The 19530-nt window shown below is 40.0% G+C and overlaps 1 protein-coding gene across 5 annotated transcripts in view; it reads left to right on the top strand.

Moving 5' to 3' along the window:
- REPS2 (RALBP1 associated Eps domain containing 2) overlaps window positions 1-19273 on the top strand; it is a 181077-nt gene extending 161804 nt beyond the window's left edge. For all 5 annotated transcript variants that reach the window (XM_073665390.1, XM_073665392.1, XM_073665391.1 and 2 more), the window contains exons 17-20: window positions 5853-5930; window positions 7371-7516; window positions 15304-15409; window positions 17634-19273. In XM_073665390.1, coding sequence (XP_073521491.1) covers window positions 5853-5930; window positions 7371-7516; window positions 15304-15409; window positions 17634-17702 — 399 coding nt within the window. In that variant the 3' untranslated portion in view covers window positions 17703-19273. The remainder of the gene's footprint in view (window positions 1-5852; window positions 5931-7370; window positions 7517-15303; window positions 15410-17633) is intronic.
- Window positions 19274-19530: the final 257 nt, after the last annotated feature.

Below are 19530 nucleotides of genomic sequence, written 5' to 3'. Positions count from 1 at the left end.
ATTTATTCAAAATTGAAGGCATACTGAACCAGCATGGCTACCACAGCATCTTGCAGCGGCATGCTATTCCATCCGGTTTGCGTTTAGTTGGACCATCATTTATTTTTCAACAGGACAATGACCCCAAACACACCTCCAGGCTGTGTAAGGTCTATTTGACCAAGCAGGAGAGTGATGGGGTGCTACGCCAGATGACCTGGCCTCCACAGTCACCAGACCTGAACCCAATCGAGATGGTTTGGGGTGAGCTGAACCGCAGAGTGAAGGCAAAAGGGGCAACAAGTGCTAAGCATCTCTGGGAACTCCTTCAAGATTGTTGGAAGACCATTTCCGGTGACTACCTCTTGAAGCTCATCAAGAGAATGCCAAGAGTGTGCAAAGCAATCATCAAAGCAAAAGGTGGCTACTTTGAAGAACCTAGAATATAAGACATATTTTCAGTTGTTTCACACTTTTTTGTTAAGTATATAATTCCACATGTGTTAATTCATAGTTTTGATGCCTTCAGTGTGAATGTACAATTTTCATAGTCATGAAAATACAGAAAAATCTTTAAATGAGAAGGTGTGTCCAAACTTTTGGTCTGTACTGTGTGTGTGTGTATATATATATATATATATATATATATATATATATATATATATATATATATATATATATATATATATATATATATATACATACAGTTATATGAAAAAGTTTGGGCACCCCTATTAATCTTAAGCTTAATGTTTTATAAAAATTGGTGTTTTTGCAACAGCTATTTCAGTTTGATATATGTAATAACTGTTGGACACAGTAATGTTTCTGCCTTGAAATGAGATTTATTGTACTAACAGAAAATGTGCAATCTGCATTCAAACAAAATTTGACAGGTGCATAAGTATGGGCATCCTTATCATTTTCTTGTTTTAAATACTCCTACCTACTTTTTACTGACTTACTAAAGCACTTTTTTTGGTTTTGTAACCTCATTGAGCTTTGAACTTCGTAGCCAGGTGTATGCAATCATGAGAAAAGCTACTTAAAGTGGCCACTTGCAAGTTGTTCTCCTGTTTGAATCTCCTCTGAAGAGTGGCATCATGGGCTCCTCAAAACAACTGTCAAATCATCTGAAAACAAAGATTATTCAACATAGTTGTTCAGGGGAAGGATACAAAAAGCTGTCTCAGCGATTTAACCTGTCAGTTTCCACTGTGAGGAACATAGTAAGTAAATGGAAGAACACAGGGACAGTTCTTGTTAAGGCCAGAAGTGGCAGGCCAAGAAAAACATCAGAGAGGCAGAGAAGAAGAATGGTGAGATCAGTCAAGGACAATCCTCAGACCACCTCCAGAGAGCTGCAGCATCAACTTGCTGCAGATGGTGTCACTGTGCATCGGTCAACTATACAACGCACTTTGCACAAGGAGAAGCTGTATGGGAGAGTGATGCGAAAGAAGCCGTTTCTGCAAACACGCCACAAACAGAGTCGGCTGAGGTATGCAAAAGCACATTTAGAGAAGCCAATTTCTTTTTGGAAGAAGGTCCTGTGGACTTATGAAACCAAGATTGAGTTGTTTGGTCATACAAAAAGGCGTTATGCATGGCGGCAAAAAAACACAGCATTCCAAGAAAAACACTTGCTACCCACAGTAAAATTTGGTGGAGGTTCCACCATGCTTTGGGGCTGTGTGGCCAATGCCGGCACCGGGAATCTTGTTAAAGTTGAGGGACGCATGGATTCCACTCAGTATCAGCAGATTCTTGACAATAATGTTCAAGAATCGGTGACAAAGTTGAAGTTACGCAGGGGATGGATCTTTCAGCAAGACAATGATCCAAAACACCGCTCCAAATCTACTCAGGCATTCATGCAGAGGAACAATTACAATGTTCTGGAATGGCCATCCCAGTCCCCAGACCTGAATATCATTGAACATCTGTGGGATCATTTGAAGAGGGCTGTCCATGCTCGGCGACCATCAAACTTAACTAAACCGGAATTGTTTTGTATAGAGGAATGGTCAAAAATACCTTCATCCAGGATCCAAGAAATCATTAAAAGCTACAGGAAGCGACTAGAGGCTGTTATTTTTGCAAAAGGAGGATCTACTAAATATTAATGTCACTTTTCTGGTGAGGTGCCCATACTTATGCACCTGTCAAATTTTGTTTGAATGCAAATTGCACATTTTCTGTTAGTACAATAAACCTCATTTCAAGGCAGAAACATTACTGTTTCCAACAGTTATTACATATATCAAACTGAAATAGCTGTTGCAAAAACACCAATTTTTATAAAACATTAAGCTTAAGATTAATAGGGGTGCCCAAACTTTTTCATATAACTGTATATATGTATATATATACACTACTCAAAAAAATAAAGGGAACACTTAAACAACAGAATATAACTCCAAGTAAATCAAACTTCTGTGAAATCAAACTGTCCACTTAGGAAGCAACACTGATTGACAATCAATTTCACATGCTGTTGTGCAAATGGAAAAGACAATAGATGGAAATTATTGGCAATTATCAAGACACCCTCAATAAAGGAGTGGTTCTGCAGGTGAGGACCACAGATCAGTACCAATGCTTTCTGACTGATGTTTTGGTCACTTTTGAATGTTGGTTGTGCTTTCACACTCTTGGTAGCATGAGACGGACTCTACAACCCACAGAAGTTGCTCAGGTAGTGCAGCTCATCCAGGATGGCACATCAATGCGAGCTGTGGCAAGAAGGTTTGCAGTGTCTGTCAGCGTAGTGTCCAGAGGCTGGAGGCTCTATCAGGAGACAGGCCAGTACACCAGGAGACGTGTAGGGGGCCATAGGAGGGCAACAACCCAGCAGCAGGACCGCTACCTCTCCCTTTGTGCAAGGAGGAACAGGAGGAGCACTGCCAGAGCCCTGCAAAGTGACCTCCAGTAGGCCACAAATGTGCATGTGCCTGCACAAACGGTTAGAAACCGACTCCATGAGGGTGGTATGAGGGCCCGACGTCCACAGATGGGGGTTGTGCTCACAGCCCAACACCGTGCAGGACGCTTGGCATTTGCCACAGAACACCAGGATTGGCAAAGTTGCCACTGGCGCCCTGTGCTCTTCACAAATGAAAGCAGGTTCACACTGAGCACATGTGACAGACGTGACAGAGTCTGGAGACGCCGTAGAGAGCCATCTGCTACCTGCAACATCCTTCAGCATGACTGGTTTGGCAGTGGGTCAGTAATGGTGTGGGGTGGCATTTCTTTGGAGGGCCGCACAACCCTCCATGTGCTCGCCAGAGGTAGCCTGACTGCCATGAGGTACCGAGATGAGATCCTCAGACCCCTTGTGAGACCATATGCTGGTGCGGTTGGCCCTGGGTTCCTCCTAATGCAGGACAATGCCAGACCTCATGTGGCTGGAGTGTGTCAGCAGTTCCTGCAAGATGAAGGCATTGAAGCTATGGACTGGCCAGCCCATTCCCCAGACCTGAATCCGATTGAGTACATCTGGGACATCATGTCTCTCTCCATCCACCAACGTCACGTTGCACCACAGACTGTCCAGGAGTTGGCGGATGCTTTAGTCCAGGTCTGGGAGGAGATCCCACAGGAGACCATCCGCAACCTCATCAGGAGCATGCCCAGGCGTTGTAGGGAGGTCATACAGGCACGTGGAGGCCACACACAATACTGAGCCTCATTTTGACTTGTTTTAAGGACATTACATCAAAGTTGGATCAGCCTGCAGTGTGTTTTTCCACTTTCATTTTGGGGGTGACTCCAAATCCAGGCCTCCATTGGTTAATAAATTTGATTTCCATTGATGATTTTTGTGTGATTTTGTTGTCAGCACATTCAACTTTGTACAAAACATAGTATTCAATGAGAATATTTCATTCATTCAGATCTAGGATGTGTTATTTGAGTGTTCCCTTTATTTTTTTGAGCAGTGTATATAATAAATATGTGTGTATATACCAGACTTATAGCACTTCCATGTGCACAGCACGATCCTCTATGGGGTCGTTCTGTGCACATAGAACATTATGTTCTCTGTAAGACGTCTACTGTTTACATAGGTGCTGCAAATATATTTCAGCAGATTTATTACAATAATTTCTGGGCCAGAAATTCAGTGTTCTGTATCTTAATAGGCTTGTTTCTACAGCTTATGCGTGGATAGCTGCACCCCCCCCCCCCCTCAGGTGTGTCTCTTTTCATAGCAGATTCAATTATGCCCTTGTCTACAAAGTCTGACAAAACATACCCCAACTTATTTAAAGAGTAACTAAACTTTCTTCTTGATTTTTCATATTTAGTAAAGGCATTTGAATTGGCTACACATTGGTGGGGGTCCGGATCCTGAGGTGTCTTGCGGTTGTATTAAATCAAAATGCCCATTTGGTCAGGTTGAATGGGGATGTGTTTGCTGCAATCAGAGGAAATAGCTATAGATTATCCCAAGTGCCAAAATGACAGTAGATGCTAAAATAATTTACTGAGGACCCCTTACATTATAGTCAGCAATGGGAATAGGCTTCCAGATATTTATGGAGCAACAATAAGATTAGGCGCAAGAAGGGACATAATAATTTAGTTGCATACTTACCAAAAATTAGATTTTCTTGTATACTTTAAAAAAAAATTGTAAAACATCTCCTATCAATTATAATATAAAAAATGGACAGCAGGTGTATTTCAAACAGATGGCATCCATGTGTGGATCATGATTTTATGGACCCATAGATTTGTATGGGTTATTTTAATTTGTGACTTAGATCAGAAACAGACATGTCTCACTGATTTTTCTTTTGCGGACACAATTGGTTAAAAGAAGTGAGCTGACCATTCTTAAGGTGTTTTTCTCTCTGAAGACACTCTATACTTTATAATAGAAATCAATTGAAAGGCTTAAAAGAAACTTTGGCATCTTTTTGAGCGTTTTGACAATATTTTTGCGAAAAAAACACTACCAGTTTTTTTATTGTTGAATTAAGTACAAATAAAAAAAAAAGCCACAAAAATGCTGAAAAAACACTCAAAAAAACTGCAAGTGGTTAAATACAGTAGAAAATTGATCAGGAAACAACAACAAAAAAAAGCTAAAAAAGACTCTTCAGGAAAAAACACTGGAGTTTCTTGAAGCTTCTGTCTCTTATAAAACTCGTTGGGTTCTCCCGCCTGTAAAAGTTGTCATGTGTACATACCCTTAAAAGTGATATCAGAGTTCTGTGGGTTTCCAAACTTATGGTTTTCAGACTCCCACCAGTCTAGCCACTTGTGAGGGCAGACATTGTCAATGTTGGGTAGACACAAACCATGTAGCAACACTGCAGACGACAGCATTTATAATTTGTTTTAGATCAAAGATTTTTTTTATTGAGTCCTCCACCCCCATTTATTACTGAGTAAGGGCTCATGCAGATGTTTGTGCAGATTGGTCCAATCTTGGACGGCAGTGCATGGACTGGCTTCGGTTCTCCCTACTTGAGCGTGACAGCATCATAGAAATAAATGAAGCCATCATGCTCCGGTCGGGAGACCTGTGTCTAGTCCGTGCATTGCAGTCCAAGATCGGATAGATTTGCAGACATCTTCATGAGCCTTTATTGAGCATTAGATCCAACGTGGCTGCTTTCTACATGTGGTACACTAGGAACCTTTGAGATTTTTTCATAGATATATTGTTATAGAAATTAGTACTGAACCTTTTAAAACCCCTAAAAATATTTGTATTTGGTTTGTACAATCCACCACTTACATGGTGTAATAATGGCATTGCGTACATCAGTATATCTGTTTCCATTTATTTCTCATCTTTAAACAAGCTCACCTTCCAGTCGTTCTGTCTAATGAGGCCAATACTCTCTATTCTACAGAATGAACGAGCCGTGGAGATCGAATTGCAGACTAATAAAATGTCGCCACAGACAGAAGAAAGCAGTCCGGCCAAAAAGGTAAATCAGGCGTTCTTACTGTCGCAATGTTATCCATCACTCACAAGTTTATCTCCAATTTCCTTTACACTTTACAAACCCACATTCATTACTTTATGTATTCCACAGCTTCCAATTAGAAGCAGGAGAAGGGATTTTTATAGTTATCCATATGCTGATGTCTTACATTTACTTAGTCAGAAAAATACTGATACTTCATTATTCTTCAGAAAAGCCAAACTGTCTGTCAGATTAGGAAATATTTAGTGAACTGAATGTACCAGTATTCTTCCATATTTATTATGTGCTTTAGACACTATGAGGGCGGTTCATCAGCTTTTTATTGATTCTTAACTATACCCTGCCCCTACTTATTTAGATAGAGAGGGGGCTTAAATGAACATATTTCTATAGTTTCAAAGGGGTCATGGTTATTTGATATATTGTCCTTAGGGATGCTTTCCATGACATTGATCACTCTGTTCATAATGAAGCATATGACAGAGGTGTTCTCACTTGGCCTGAGAAAGTCATACTCATTGGTCACACTATTGAATTTCACAAATAATTCAGATTCTCCAAATATCTTTTTACAGGTCATGAATTACCAGAAGCCATGTCTTATAGTTTCATTTCAATACATGTTAATGAATAGGACATTATTAGACATTTTTGGGTAAATAACTGGAGGACTGGTTATTAATATCGAGATTATAAGAGCCACTAAAAAAGAACTTCTTGTGATGATAATAAAGACACTCCATGCTTTATAAAAGGAAACTTCTCAATCTCACTTTTACTCTGTGTTCCTCAGGACATACTATGGGTTCACATTGCATTTCGGCTCCATGTCCTTAGTAGACTACACTATTGTGTCAGGCTAAAAAGATGGACACTCAATGAAACAAGGCCATACAGAGTCCAAACTTAGAGGCTTTAGACTCCACTGCATTGTGCTTAGTGGCTCCCCCAGACCGAAGACCCCAGACTGAGTTAGGGATGTGGAGATGAAATGTTATATGGACCAAGCCTTACCTATATGTCATAGAAATGGGGTGTTAAAACTATAGTTGAAAGTGTGATTTTTCACAATTATGGTATTTTGTACATGGGAAATCGCCACAATGACTGTCAGTGTATCCCGACAAACTTTCTGCCTCCTTAATGGGATGCAGACTGAGATAAAATATAGCCTATTTCTGCTGACATCTCTCATAGGCCGTGACAGGAAATTTGACTTAATTCCCTGCTGTGACCCACATTGTTCCTGTTCACAAGGGAAGTTAAAAAGGGATAATTTAGGTAATGGTGTATGATGCACTTCCATAATATATTAAAATTGGCAGCAAAAAATTGAATTTAGCTTCACTGAAACTAACATTCTAAAATGCAACATTTTCCAAAATGCATTTAATTAAAAAAGAAAGTGAAAATATTTATAAAACTTATTTTTTCTTACAGGAGATCCTATTGAACCACCCACCTACCAAGCCATTAAGAAGAAAATTCCATCCTGAAAGCCAAGCTCTGGAAAATCACGACTTGTCCTCAGCATCAAGTGTGACCTCATCTGCTGCATCCTTAAAGTCTCACCCCGCTGTTCAAAAGTATGTTACGTAGTCTGCAAATAGTTATAAATACTAGTGGTTTATTTCTCTGGCTTCTATTTTGTTAAGATATTGACCTCCACTAATCCATAAATAACTGGCTTCATAATGACCTCCCGAATAGTGTCTCCATTCAGTCTACAGTGCTACTAAAGCTAAATACTGGGTATTAAGGAGCATTTGCACCAAAAGTTGGCTATAAAGACTTTGCTTGCAAAAGAAAGTATGGTGACATATGGTTGTTACATTTACATCTACAGTGAAACCTCTCTTAGATAACCACTTAATATTACACTAAGGGTTCTCTCACACTGGCGAGTAGCATCCGATGATTCTTTCACGTAAGTGAATCAGATGCTATAAGCTAATGACCCTCGACTCAAACTCTGCTGCGAGCGTGAGCCGAGTGTCATCTTACTGTGATCCGATTCTCTCGCATGCGAGAATCGACTCACAGGTGCGGAGAAGATGGAGAACTTAATTTCTCCATCTTCTCCATTGTGTGAGTCGGCGTATATCGACTGCACTCGGATGACATCCGAATGCAGTCCGATGATTTACACGCACTCATAGACTTGTATCGGCGCACGCTGTCCGATATATTCTGCCAATCACAGCATGCATAAATTTTTTTCTCATGCCAACTCGGCATGAGAAAAAAAACGCTGTTTGGCACTGCTCCATAGTGTTACATAGGAGCAAGTGCTAGCAGATGAAGCATCATATAGCACTTGTCTGAGTTATACGCTGGCTACTGACCAGTGTGAATGAACCCTAAAAGTGATTTAATAGACATGTGTTCCTTGTGTTCCTCCCTCCCAAAGGAATTAACATGCATATGGTAATAGAGAATTGAAAATTTTGAAATAAAAATGCCCTTTGTTTTTTCAAAGAGGGTCTTTTGTCAAGATTTCAATAAATTTGTATCTAACATAAGTGTTAAGGTCAGGTTCAAACATATTTTCAGTCTTTTTGCTATACGATCAGCACGCGAGCCAGTGGTAGCCTTTGTGCTAGTGCACATGAGTGTCCACATGGACCTGAGCATGCAGTTTTCTTGTCCAGTTACATCGGCAATTTGTGGACATGACTGGCATGAACTTGGGCAATTGGAAAATTAAAAGGCAATCCTTGGGTTGAATACATAAATATTAGGGTAGATTTTCTAGGCGGCCCATACACATGGTAACCAATATGATACTATATCAGATTGATGCATTTACTAAGATGCTGGTTGCATCAGAGAACAATAAGAAAATTGCTATAGTAATTGCACTTACATTTTCAAGAAATTTTTAGATGTGCAGTATGTTGAAATTGACAATGGCCTAGATATCTGTTTTAGATATTTATACAGAGGCCTGGAAATAAACATCCTGTGTCTTACTGTTTCCAAAACTGCTGCTGAAAAAATGCACGATTTGTGATACTTTTCATAGACTTGTGTCAGGTCTAAGTGTTGAGAGAGAAACCCCGGCATGTCTCTCTCTCAGCTACAGCTCACATTTTTGCTGGTCACTCACCAGTAGCACACTCAGCTTTGCTCAACATCCAGTAGACTAACACTCCCTCAGGAGACTGGCACTCTATGAAGCTACTTCCTGGTTCCTAGCAAAGCCCTACAAGTGTATCTTTTCAAGACCCTGCAGAGCTGGGATTTAAGCCTGTCCTTTCCAGCTATGCTACAGTGTATACATAAAATACATATCTAAGAGCAAATTAAAGTGACAGTCATTTTCTGAGAAAAAAAGCATAATTACTTTAAGGTATTTTCATAATTTATTTGATAAGTATTGGTTTCCCGACTCTCTTGGAGCCTTGCGTCTAAAGCCCTGAAAACGGGATTCAGACATGCCCTCAAAACAGCAACAGACTTTATCTAGGAAAACAGATATCCAAAACTCAGAAAGTAGTCCAGTAGTCTAAGCTATTGTGTGCAGCTTAAGGGGGTTGTTTCAACTTTTTAAATGGGAAAAGATTGCAAAAATTGTAAAAACAAACAATTTTGCAATCTACCTCTTAAAAATCCACACCATTCTCAAGAATGCCGGAATTTTTAATTTTATTGTTTACTGCTCATTGCCTAAGTTACCAGCTATCTCAGCAGTCTAATAATGGTGTGCGGCTCCTAGACAAGGACCACAATGCTTACAATCCCTTTGCTGTAGCGTTTTCAGGCATTGCTCTGGAGTTATGTGGCTCGCTGGGTCCTGCCAACTTCAGAGTCCTTCAGGCTAGACTCATACAGCTGCATTAGAGAGAGCACAGTTTGAGCACTCAGTTCAGACCAGTGGCATGGTACACACCAGCTCCCCAACAGGCAGGAAGATGGGAGGCTAGGGAGTGATACTGAAGATTGAAATTTGGACAACCCCTTTAAAAGTCAGACACGGATGGAAAAAAGGTAAAAAAAATCCAAATGTAATGTTTTGGAATTTGCCTAATTGAAGTCTATGGCCTCGATTCATTAAGACTGGCTTTTCAAACGCCAGTATTAATGATGGTCGGGCAGGAGTAAGATACTCCTAATTCATTAAGAGGCTCATTTAAAGGGAATCTGTCACCCCCCGGGTGATATCAGGCCTCTACTATGGGCATACAGGTTATAGAAAAGTAAATCTATACATACCTGTATGACCCATAGTAGAGGTCTGATTGCAGAGAAATCAGTTTTTATAAACTCTGTTTTGCACAGGGTTGGCCTTCCGGGGTACCCCAAGAAATCCCCGCCTAACTGTTTATTATTCCCCGAAATTCCTGCCTATGTGCTTAGTTACCATATTCCCCCCCTCCCCTACACGTCACAGGGCCCTGTGACGTGCACTGTGCTCCTTCACTTCCCAAGCATGCACAAAGCACCGCTCACATAGAGCCCGCTTGCTTGGGTTCTATTGTGCAGGCGCCGGGTGAGTCACTGTCACTTCCTGACGCCTGCGCAATAGAAACATGCGCCTCTATGCACCTCGCCAAAAATGTTACTCAGGGACTGGAGTCCCTTTTCTGGCATAAGGTACTCTGCAAATTTTAATGAATTTGTTGGCCCGCAATTATCATGCCCGTCCTGCCCCAGCTTTCCCAATTTTGGTGAAACTGGCTAAAACTGCTGTGAAGATGCCAAAAGTAATTTGAAGGTTTTAAATGCCAGTATTCTGTCATAAATAAATTGATGAATCAGGGTCTATATCTCCATCTAGGACATGTCTGTATCCTGTTTGCTGGAGCTTCAAATGGAAGCCCCCAACAGAATCAGGAATGGGGGGTCTGAACCCAGCCTTCGGCTCTGGTACTCCCATTTCTTTGGTACAGAGCATTGTTGTCTTACTTGTACTTGTACAAATGTAACCTACTTGTCACCGCCAGTATACTCGTCTGTATTCAAATCATACTTAGGTTAAGAAGAGTCATATACAATTGCCAAAAGACAGATTTATATTTATAATGTCAACTAGTATATAAAGTGTCTGGTTTCTTGTGAAAAAAAATAGTAATAGTTTCATTGTGATGTCAGGACTGATAATCTGAAATAAACTGGTATATTGAAATTTAATTACAACATGAAGACTACAAAATTGTATAGAATTAAATTATGCACATTTGGTATCATAAACGTGATCATTCATAATTACAAGTGATACAATTGTCATTGTCAGCGCCAGTTGCGTATTGTAAATTGCTTATGAAATAAGCGATAGACAAATCTGAAATCTTCCGTAAATATTGAGATCTATGCAGACTGAGATAATACTGGCAGAAGGAATTCCGTCTGTCACTGGCACCAGAGTAAAAGATTGTTGTATATGATTAATTCACTTGTTTACACGTTATAAGCAGTGTACCACATTGACTTTTCCGAGATCATGTTAACACTCGGATGACTACAGTATGTGTGGAGTTTGTTTCTTAATTGGGCAGCACCATGGTTCAATAGTTGGCACTGCTACCTTGCCGCATGGGAGTCCATTTGGCATGGATGTGTACATTCTACATGGTCTATTTCAGGGTTGTGCAAAAACATACTCATTGATAAATAAGCATCCCATAAAAATTGACTAGTTTTTGTGACATAAATAAAAATATTAAAGAAAGAAAATTTTGCAAGCTTGTCCCTCTTAAATCCACTGCATGTTGTACCACTGGGTTCCTTCTTCTATGGGAAATAGTACTGTAATTTCCACACTCTCTCAATGATTCCACCCCTTCATATATTGGCGTTCAAGTGGATATTTTGTATTTTTTTTTCGACCAAGAAAGACTTTTCACACATAACCTATTCTCAACCTGATGAAGGGTACATTACCCAAAACGTTACTATACTTCACTATGCGGTGTGATAACTTTTTTTTGGAAATGAGGGTAGAAAATTAAAAGCATTATAAAAAACATTTTGTTTTGTGCCTATTCTTGGTGTGCTATTCATTTATACAATATTAAAGAAGCACTCCCATCAATGAGGTAGTCAGAGGAATGCTTTTCATTTAATTTCTTTAACTGGTTTATTAAAAACAGGATTCACAAACTAATTCAAAATAAAGTAAATATACGCAGTCTTGCTGGTACAACAAAAAACAAAAACAGCATTCACTACAGTTCCTGTAACTGCAGGGTCTGCCTGCTCGAAAACAGGGTTCATTTCTGTTTCACATGAGCACAGCTCTGGAGGTCTGCTCACCTTCAGGCATACCGAACACTGCGTGAGTCCAGAGTCTCAACCTTTACCTCCTAGACCACACCCTAGGGTGGAGATATGGTGAACAGCTGTCTCACCCAACTCTTTAGCTGTTCACAAAAACCCAGCCCTGTCATGGCCGATTAACCCCTCCCATCACATAGCATGCTGGAGCATGCCTCCGGGTTCATATCACTGAAGCTAACAACCTCAATGAAACATTTCTCCCCTCTAGTAATTTACCAATGAAACATCTCTCCCCTCTTACTCCTCTTAATATATTGCAATCATCATATTATATAGCACTGTGTACTTACAATTGCTCATTTTGCCTTTCTACCAAGCTAATTCTTCTCTTTTCTCTGCTCTATGTAGAAACAGGAAGTCTCTTTTCACTGCATTTATCATTCCCTTCTTCAAGTCCTGACCCAGCGGCTCCCTCCTTCCCCCCTGCCAGGGACTTTTGCAGTGATTTTGACTCAAACAGGGAAAATTGACTTCCTGTTTCTGACGCACCCCCTGGGCCGTGGGGTACCCGGAGCCGGGACTGTAGATGCTGGGAGTTGTAGTCACCGTGGCGGTGACCCGGTCCGTGACCGAGGTGGTCAATCCAAGGGTAGTAGATGTATATAGGTTATATAATGTCCGACTACTCCACCTGTGGAGTGCGGTTAATAGAGACCGCCGCTGCGGAACAGTCCTCTGAAGCCGGTGGTATAGCAGCAAAGGTGGTATAACTCCCCACAAGAAGAGTTAGCTTCAGGGCAGTGTGTGTGGATGATGGTGGTTATTGTGCAGGAAGTCAATAATAAACACGGAGTCAGTGTGGTGCAGTCCCAGGGTCTTTACTGATGACACTTTAGACAGGCCTGGACTGGAGTACTGGCTAGTGATAAGAGTCCGGTCAGCCTGGAAGCAACATAGAGTCCTCCTTGCCAGGTGGGGTTGTAGGCCTGCCGTTCTCACTATACTCTTTGGCTATTCTGCTTGTAGCTGTATTGTAGCCCATGTCCCTGAGTGTAACGTGCTGTGCTCACCCGTATGGCTTGCAGCTCGGGCCTTGTGGATTCCTCGCTCCTCCTTGGCGGTACTGGTCCCTCGGTGCTGCTGAGCCTCCGGGCGTCTGATGGGGGCCAGGAGACCTGCAATCTCCTGCCCTACGGTATCTGCTGCTGGGTCTGGAATCCCCCACAGCCTCGGACTCCGGTGTCCGGTTCTCTGTGTATTCTGGCTAGGACGAGCTATCTCCAGCTCCAGTCCCTAGCTCCTCTCTCTTCAATGTCCTGAACTCAACTCCTCACTAAACTAAACTAACCCCGCCTCCAGATCCAGTTGCCAAGGGGAGGGTCCTCCCCTTGCTGGTCTAGAGCCAGGAAATGTTGCATGTATTGTGTTCCTGACCAGGAAACCCTGCTTGCCTCCAGACATGGCATTACTTCTTTTAAGGGAAGCAATACCACTGTGGCAACCAGACCCTCTGGGGTGCCACATTTCTACATAGAGCTTAGAAGGATTCAGCTAGTCAGTTTTTAATCACGTGAGTTCATAGACCTAATAGAAAAGAGAAGAATTAACTGCGTAGAAAGCAAAATGAGCAATTATAAACACACAGTGCTATATAATATGATGACTGCAATATATTAAGAGGATAACAACTTTGATGGTAAACGATGCGCTGAATAATTTGTAATAGATCGTTCAGTGTGCTTAGTCTGTCATTGTTCTTGGTCACGCAAGTCTTGTTTACACATGACGATTCGATGGTGAGAACGATTATTTTTAAGCCTGCTTAAAAATTATTCACCTAACAAATGAGCATTTTGCTCGTTCATCAGACAAATGGCAGCATGTTTACAGTGCATGACTATCACAAAATACTTGTTCACAATAATGTTGCAACGTAAATACACCTTTAATCTAGCGGGCTTTATCAAGTCCTTTATCGAGCTCTTTATTGGTCTGTATAAAACTCTTTATCAAGTCCTTGATAAAGACCAATGTGTGATTGAAGTGTTGCTCTCATAGTAAGTCGTTTTTACAATAACGGAATAAATTATCCACTTACTACTAACACTAAGTGAAGTCTAGCACAGTGGTGTATTCTATCGGATACACTTAGATACATAACTGATGCCTATAATAGAACATTTAGGTAGTGCATGTAACAGGCTTTTTCTATTTTTTTTCGCCATGAGATACAGTTGTCTGCTATTGTCCTTTTTTTGTAGCTTTTATAATACATAAACTCATCTGAATTAAATGGTCCTTTTAACCATTTTCTATTTCCTTACAGATCTGCTACTCAGCAATCTGCAGGCAGCGGTAGATGTGCTGACCAGCGCTTTCAGTTAGATAGAGCTGCAAGAGCACACCATCATCATCTGCTTGCAACCTAGTTTAATCCAGTGAACAAAAAGCCTGATTACTGCAGATTATCCCTGTTCTAGGAAACGGACATAGTTTTTATCCCTTCGACTATTGCAGCCATTAGCCAAAGTGTGAGATGCTCCATTGAATATGTGCAAAGCATATTTCCACTGAATAGATGTTGCATCATAGGCAGGCTGTGTTACCCAGTGTGCTGACTGTGACATAGCCTAGTGATTAAAACCATTAAAAGCCCTGCAAAAATATCCAGCTCGCTCAGCAATGTATCACGGAGCTGTTCTTAAATGAAACAAGATGTGCGATGCTTACTAGGGTTATAAACCATACACCCGAGCATTGACCAAAGGCGAGAGAAGAAGAATGATTGATTTTGGGTCAGTAAATAAAGTGTTACTATCATAGGAAAGATGAATTTCTGTGGCAATGATCTCATCTTGACTGGATGCCACTAACTGTAATGTACCCAATTTACTATTAGGTTTAATAAAATAATCTCAATTTATACAGACAAGCATTTGCTATCTTTACGAAATGTAATGCAGACACATGGAAAGCTCAGGACTGGGGGAGGCATTGATTTTATTCACCACATCAAGGCAATGGCATAACATTTGGCATTGTACTATGGGGTTGTCAGCTAATTATTTCCATATGCTATGGTGGGTGTGTGGTCCTCTGTAAGACGTGGATTTATCTCTGGACTGGCCTTTTATATACGTATCCTTTTTTTTAGGCAGCCTTCCAAGCAGAAGAAAGCTATCCAGACAGCCATCCGTAAAAACAAGGAAGCCAATGCGGTGCTGGCCAGACTGAATAGTGAACTTCAGCAGCAACTCAAGGTGAAGAATGGATTTAAAACGTATTTTAATTGTAAAAAATATATCATAGCTTTATATGTAATTTTAACATTTTCTAACAAAAAAAATATTCCTTAGGGATAGTTTAACCCCTTAAAGATCTGGCAATTTTTAGTTTTTTTTTTTGTTTTTCCATTCCCTCTTTCCAAGAGCCATAACTTTTTTATTTTTCTGTCGCCACATGAGGGCTTGTTTATTGCAGAGTGAGCTGTAGTTTTGAGTGACACCATTTGTTTTCTCATATAGTGTCCTGAAAAACGGCATTAAAATTCCAAGCTAGGTGAATTGGTGAAGAAAAAAAATTGTTTTTGGGTTTTGTTTTTACGGCATTCACTGTGCGGTAATATGACCTTGAAACATGATTCTCTGTTAGTACAATTACAGCTATACCAAATTTATACGTATTTTCATATGTTAGTTAAAAAAAATCTAGAACTTTGTAAAAGAAAAAAAAAAAAAAAAACTGGAGTTGTGTGAGGGCTTAGTTTTTTTTTCACAGCCAGCTCGCATTTTTATTACTACCATTTTGAGATGCATACAGTGGTTTTAATAACATTTTATTGCACCTTTTTAGGGAATTGTTGCACTCAAAAAAAACTCCAATCCTGGTGTTTTGATATTTTTACCTGCTCCTGTTGGTCGTCAGCAGTTTGATGTTTTTACCCTCTCCTATTGGTTGTCAGCAGTTTGTGACCTGCCAGATTGCTCCAGTGTTTGCTGGAGGTCATTTTCAATGTAAATCTATGAGAGCCTCGTTCTGACTCTCAAAAGACTTGCATTGAGCGCTTGTGATCGTTTCCTCTGACTTGCGGCCTGTCAAAAGTTGCAGCCACAAGATCGCGCTGCAGGACTGGAACAGCGCCAATAAAAGGTGATGATGGTGGCAGGTAAGTATACGACTAGGGTCAGGGACCTTAGATTAGAAGCACCACTCCAGCGCTGGAGTGGTGTTTTAAATTTCACTAATTATATTTGAGGAAAAGTGGAGTGATTTAAACTTTTATATTTTAGGAGCTTTTTAAAAATATTCTATATGGGGAACCTATGCAATACATTGTAATACTGTAGTATATTGTGAAACTCACAATCTCCTATGAAGTCCAGCTATCAGTTTAGTTTCATTAGAGATCTTGCATGGCAGACATGGGAGACTTCAGAAAGCCCCCAGCCGCTATCGGAACTGATTAGAAGTGAAGGCAGCCATTTTGAACCCTGATAAATACCGCTGTCATGGTTGACAGTGGCATTTAAGAGGTTAAACTGATATGATCAGAACTAGCTTCTATCACATCAATACATCCCGTACGGCTATATAACACAGGCGGGACCCGAGCGATAAAAAGGGGTTAATGGTTATTTTAGTCAATCATATAATCATCAGTTCCTTAATTTTTTCTGATCATCAATCATGCCCAGAATAATTGAGGGACAATATCTCAACATTTAATTGTACCTAATTTACAGTAATCATTCAACTGACTTCAAATAAGTGTAGTTTACACTAGGACTCTGAAATCTGGCAATGTATAGCTGGACTCATAAAATACTGAGCATTCAGAAAGGATTATAAAGTCTTTGTGCATGGATTTGCAAAGTAAGTACACCATCCTCATTAGGACTTTGTGATCTAATCCATGATATATACAGATTATTTTGTAAAATCCTCTTTTAAAGTTGCACCCCTGTTAATAGGAATATGCCACCAGGGTTTTGCAACCTAACCTAAGAGCTGCATAATGTAGAGGCAAAAACCCCGATTCCAGTGATGTGTCACTTACTGGGCTGCTTGGCGTACTTTTGATAAAATCACTGTTTCATCAGCAAGGGGTTATCCCTAGACAACTAATAAATCTGCTGCCATGTTGTCCTCCTTATTCATGAGTTCTTAATAAATCCAGACTTTAGTGTCAATAGGACATTTAATTAACCAGTTTATTAATGTATAAAATCTTTTTGTTGATTATATTTCTACTACAAAGTAAAGAAAAATATCTACACATGCATTTAGTTGTATTGAATATATTTTAGAATATCCAAATTTAATAAGCTCCTTCACTTGGTTACCACAAGCTTGTAGAGTTTTAAGAAGGTCCAGGACGGATGGCATCAGGTCTTTATTACTATTTCTTTTAATGACATATCTGTACACTGAAAGAATCAGAAGAATTAAGTTAAGAATTACTGACTTTCCTCTTGTACTTCGTAGGAAGTCCATCAGGAGAGGATTGCCTTGGAAACCCAACTGGAGCAGCTTCGTCCTCTTACTGTGTTATGACCTTTGGCTGTCTTGAAGATGTAGCAGAAGTACAAGGATATTCTACTGTGCACGCATCTTGTAGCCTTTTTTTTTCATTCTTGTGCCGAAGCCCGTGGAAGGAGATATGGTGTTTTCCATTTTCATGGTTTGCAAAAGCAAATAAAGACAAAAATTATATTTTGATGCCAGTCATCCCAGCTGATCTACTAAAACTCATTTAAGTCTTCATTTATACGAGCGCACATGGACCAAGGAGCCTGGGTTTATAAAGGCTGATGGATATTTAATAGGTTCCAATAAAGCGCAACCATTCTCACACCTAGATGTGTGGGGAATATGATGAATGTAAAGCAGAACATTATATTAAAATTTTACTTTTGGATCACCATGAAATAACTTTATTTTTTAATTTTAGAATTATAGGACAGTGGGGGACATTATTGTGATTATGCCCAAATGTTGCGTAATTTATGATATTCCCTTGTTGTAAATGCATTAACCAAATTTATGAATGATTTATCAATGTTTTATGCCATTTAATAAACTTTTTTTATGTCAAAAGTTAAAAATGATGAAAAAAGTGGGCACAGTAGTGAAGCACAACATATTTCTGAATATATTTCTGAATAAAAGTTGCATATTCTACTCAAGTCATAGCTGTCTTGAAAAAGGCCTGGCCAAAATATATTTATGTTGCAACGTTAAATGGGAACTATACTTTCAACAAACTTTGCATAAATCAATAGTACAGGTGAATATAAGAACCTTTGTAATATATTCTATAAGAGAATTATTTTTTCTTCACTTATGAGCCACTTCTTCCCCTCCCTTTGCTTCCTGAACTTACCATCCACTCGAGCTCAAATCCATGTTGAACTGCCAGCTCACTATGGTGTCAGGTTACAAAGCCTACTGCACTCCCATTGAGAGGGGAGGGAGGAGTGAGGAATGAGGAGCAGAGTAAGAAAACAGGCAGAGGGAGACACAGAAAGATCACCCTGAGCTTTCTAACAAGTCTTTTACCTACCCCCAGTGCTTCATTCACATCCAGACAGCCCAGGACTGTTGTATAATGTCATCCAAGTAGCTTCTGTGTGTTAAAAAGGGAATAAACAGCATGAATCCCTCTCTTTGTGCTATGCTGTGAATTGGAGAGATCAAAGCAGCTAGTCTCCATCCACCAGTTCTAAGTCAATTGCAAATTAATAGAGCATGCAGAGGGGAAAACTGGTGAAATAGCAAGACACAAGTCATATAATGGCTAGAAATGTGTTATTCCTCATGTACATACACAGGAAAGTTTTTTTTTGTCAGAAAAGTTACTTAAATATTTTTAACATGCATAAAAAACTATTTGCACAAAATTCAGCATTAACGTGTGATATTTGACATATCGGCCTTCTGCTCTTTCCCAACATTGAGAAGTATTCAAAAGTTTTTCTGGAGTAATTTGTGCCAAGTTTATCATTAGGGTCCCAACATTTGATAAATGTGTAATGGTCGCAATTAAGAGAGGATTTGCCACAAGTTGTGACATTTTAGTTAGATGTCAACCATTATGTTTCCTTGTATTTTATCAGGTAAAGGGCACCTAGAAAAAACAAATGGAGTTTTAATTGCAGCACAAATAAATGTACCTATATCCCTGGTACTAAGAATGTTAAAGCCGATGCTTTATCTCGCAGCTTCTCTCCTACGGTCGGTGCCGAGGAGGAGGAGAGCATTTTACAGAAAGGAGTTGTGGTGGCGGCATTGGACTCCGTTTTGGAGAATGGGATTCTGAAAGCTCAAGATGATTCTCCATGTAACACTCCCCATGGGAGGTTGTTCGTGCCAAGAACCTTTA

The sequence above is a fragment of the Phyllobates terribilis genome, unplaced genomic scaffold, assembly GCF_046119375.1.
Source record: "Phyllobates terribilis strain yellow unplaced genomic scaffold, ASM4611937v1 Scaffold_2__4_contigs__length_985480577, whole genome shotgun sequence".
Taxonomy (NCBI): domain Eukaryota; kingdom Metazoa; phylum Chordata; class Amphibia; order Anura; family Dendrobatidae; genus Phyllobates; species Phyllobates terribilis.
This window is presented reverse-complemented; position numbering and strand designations above follow the sequence as displayed.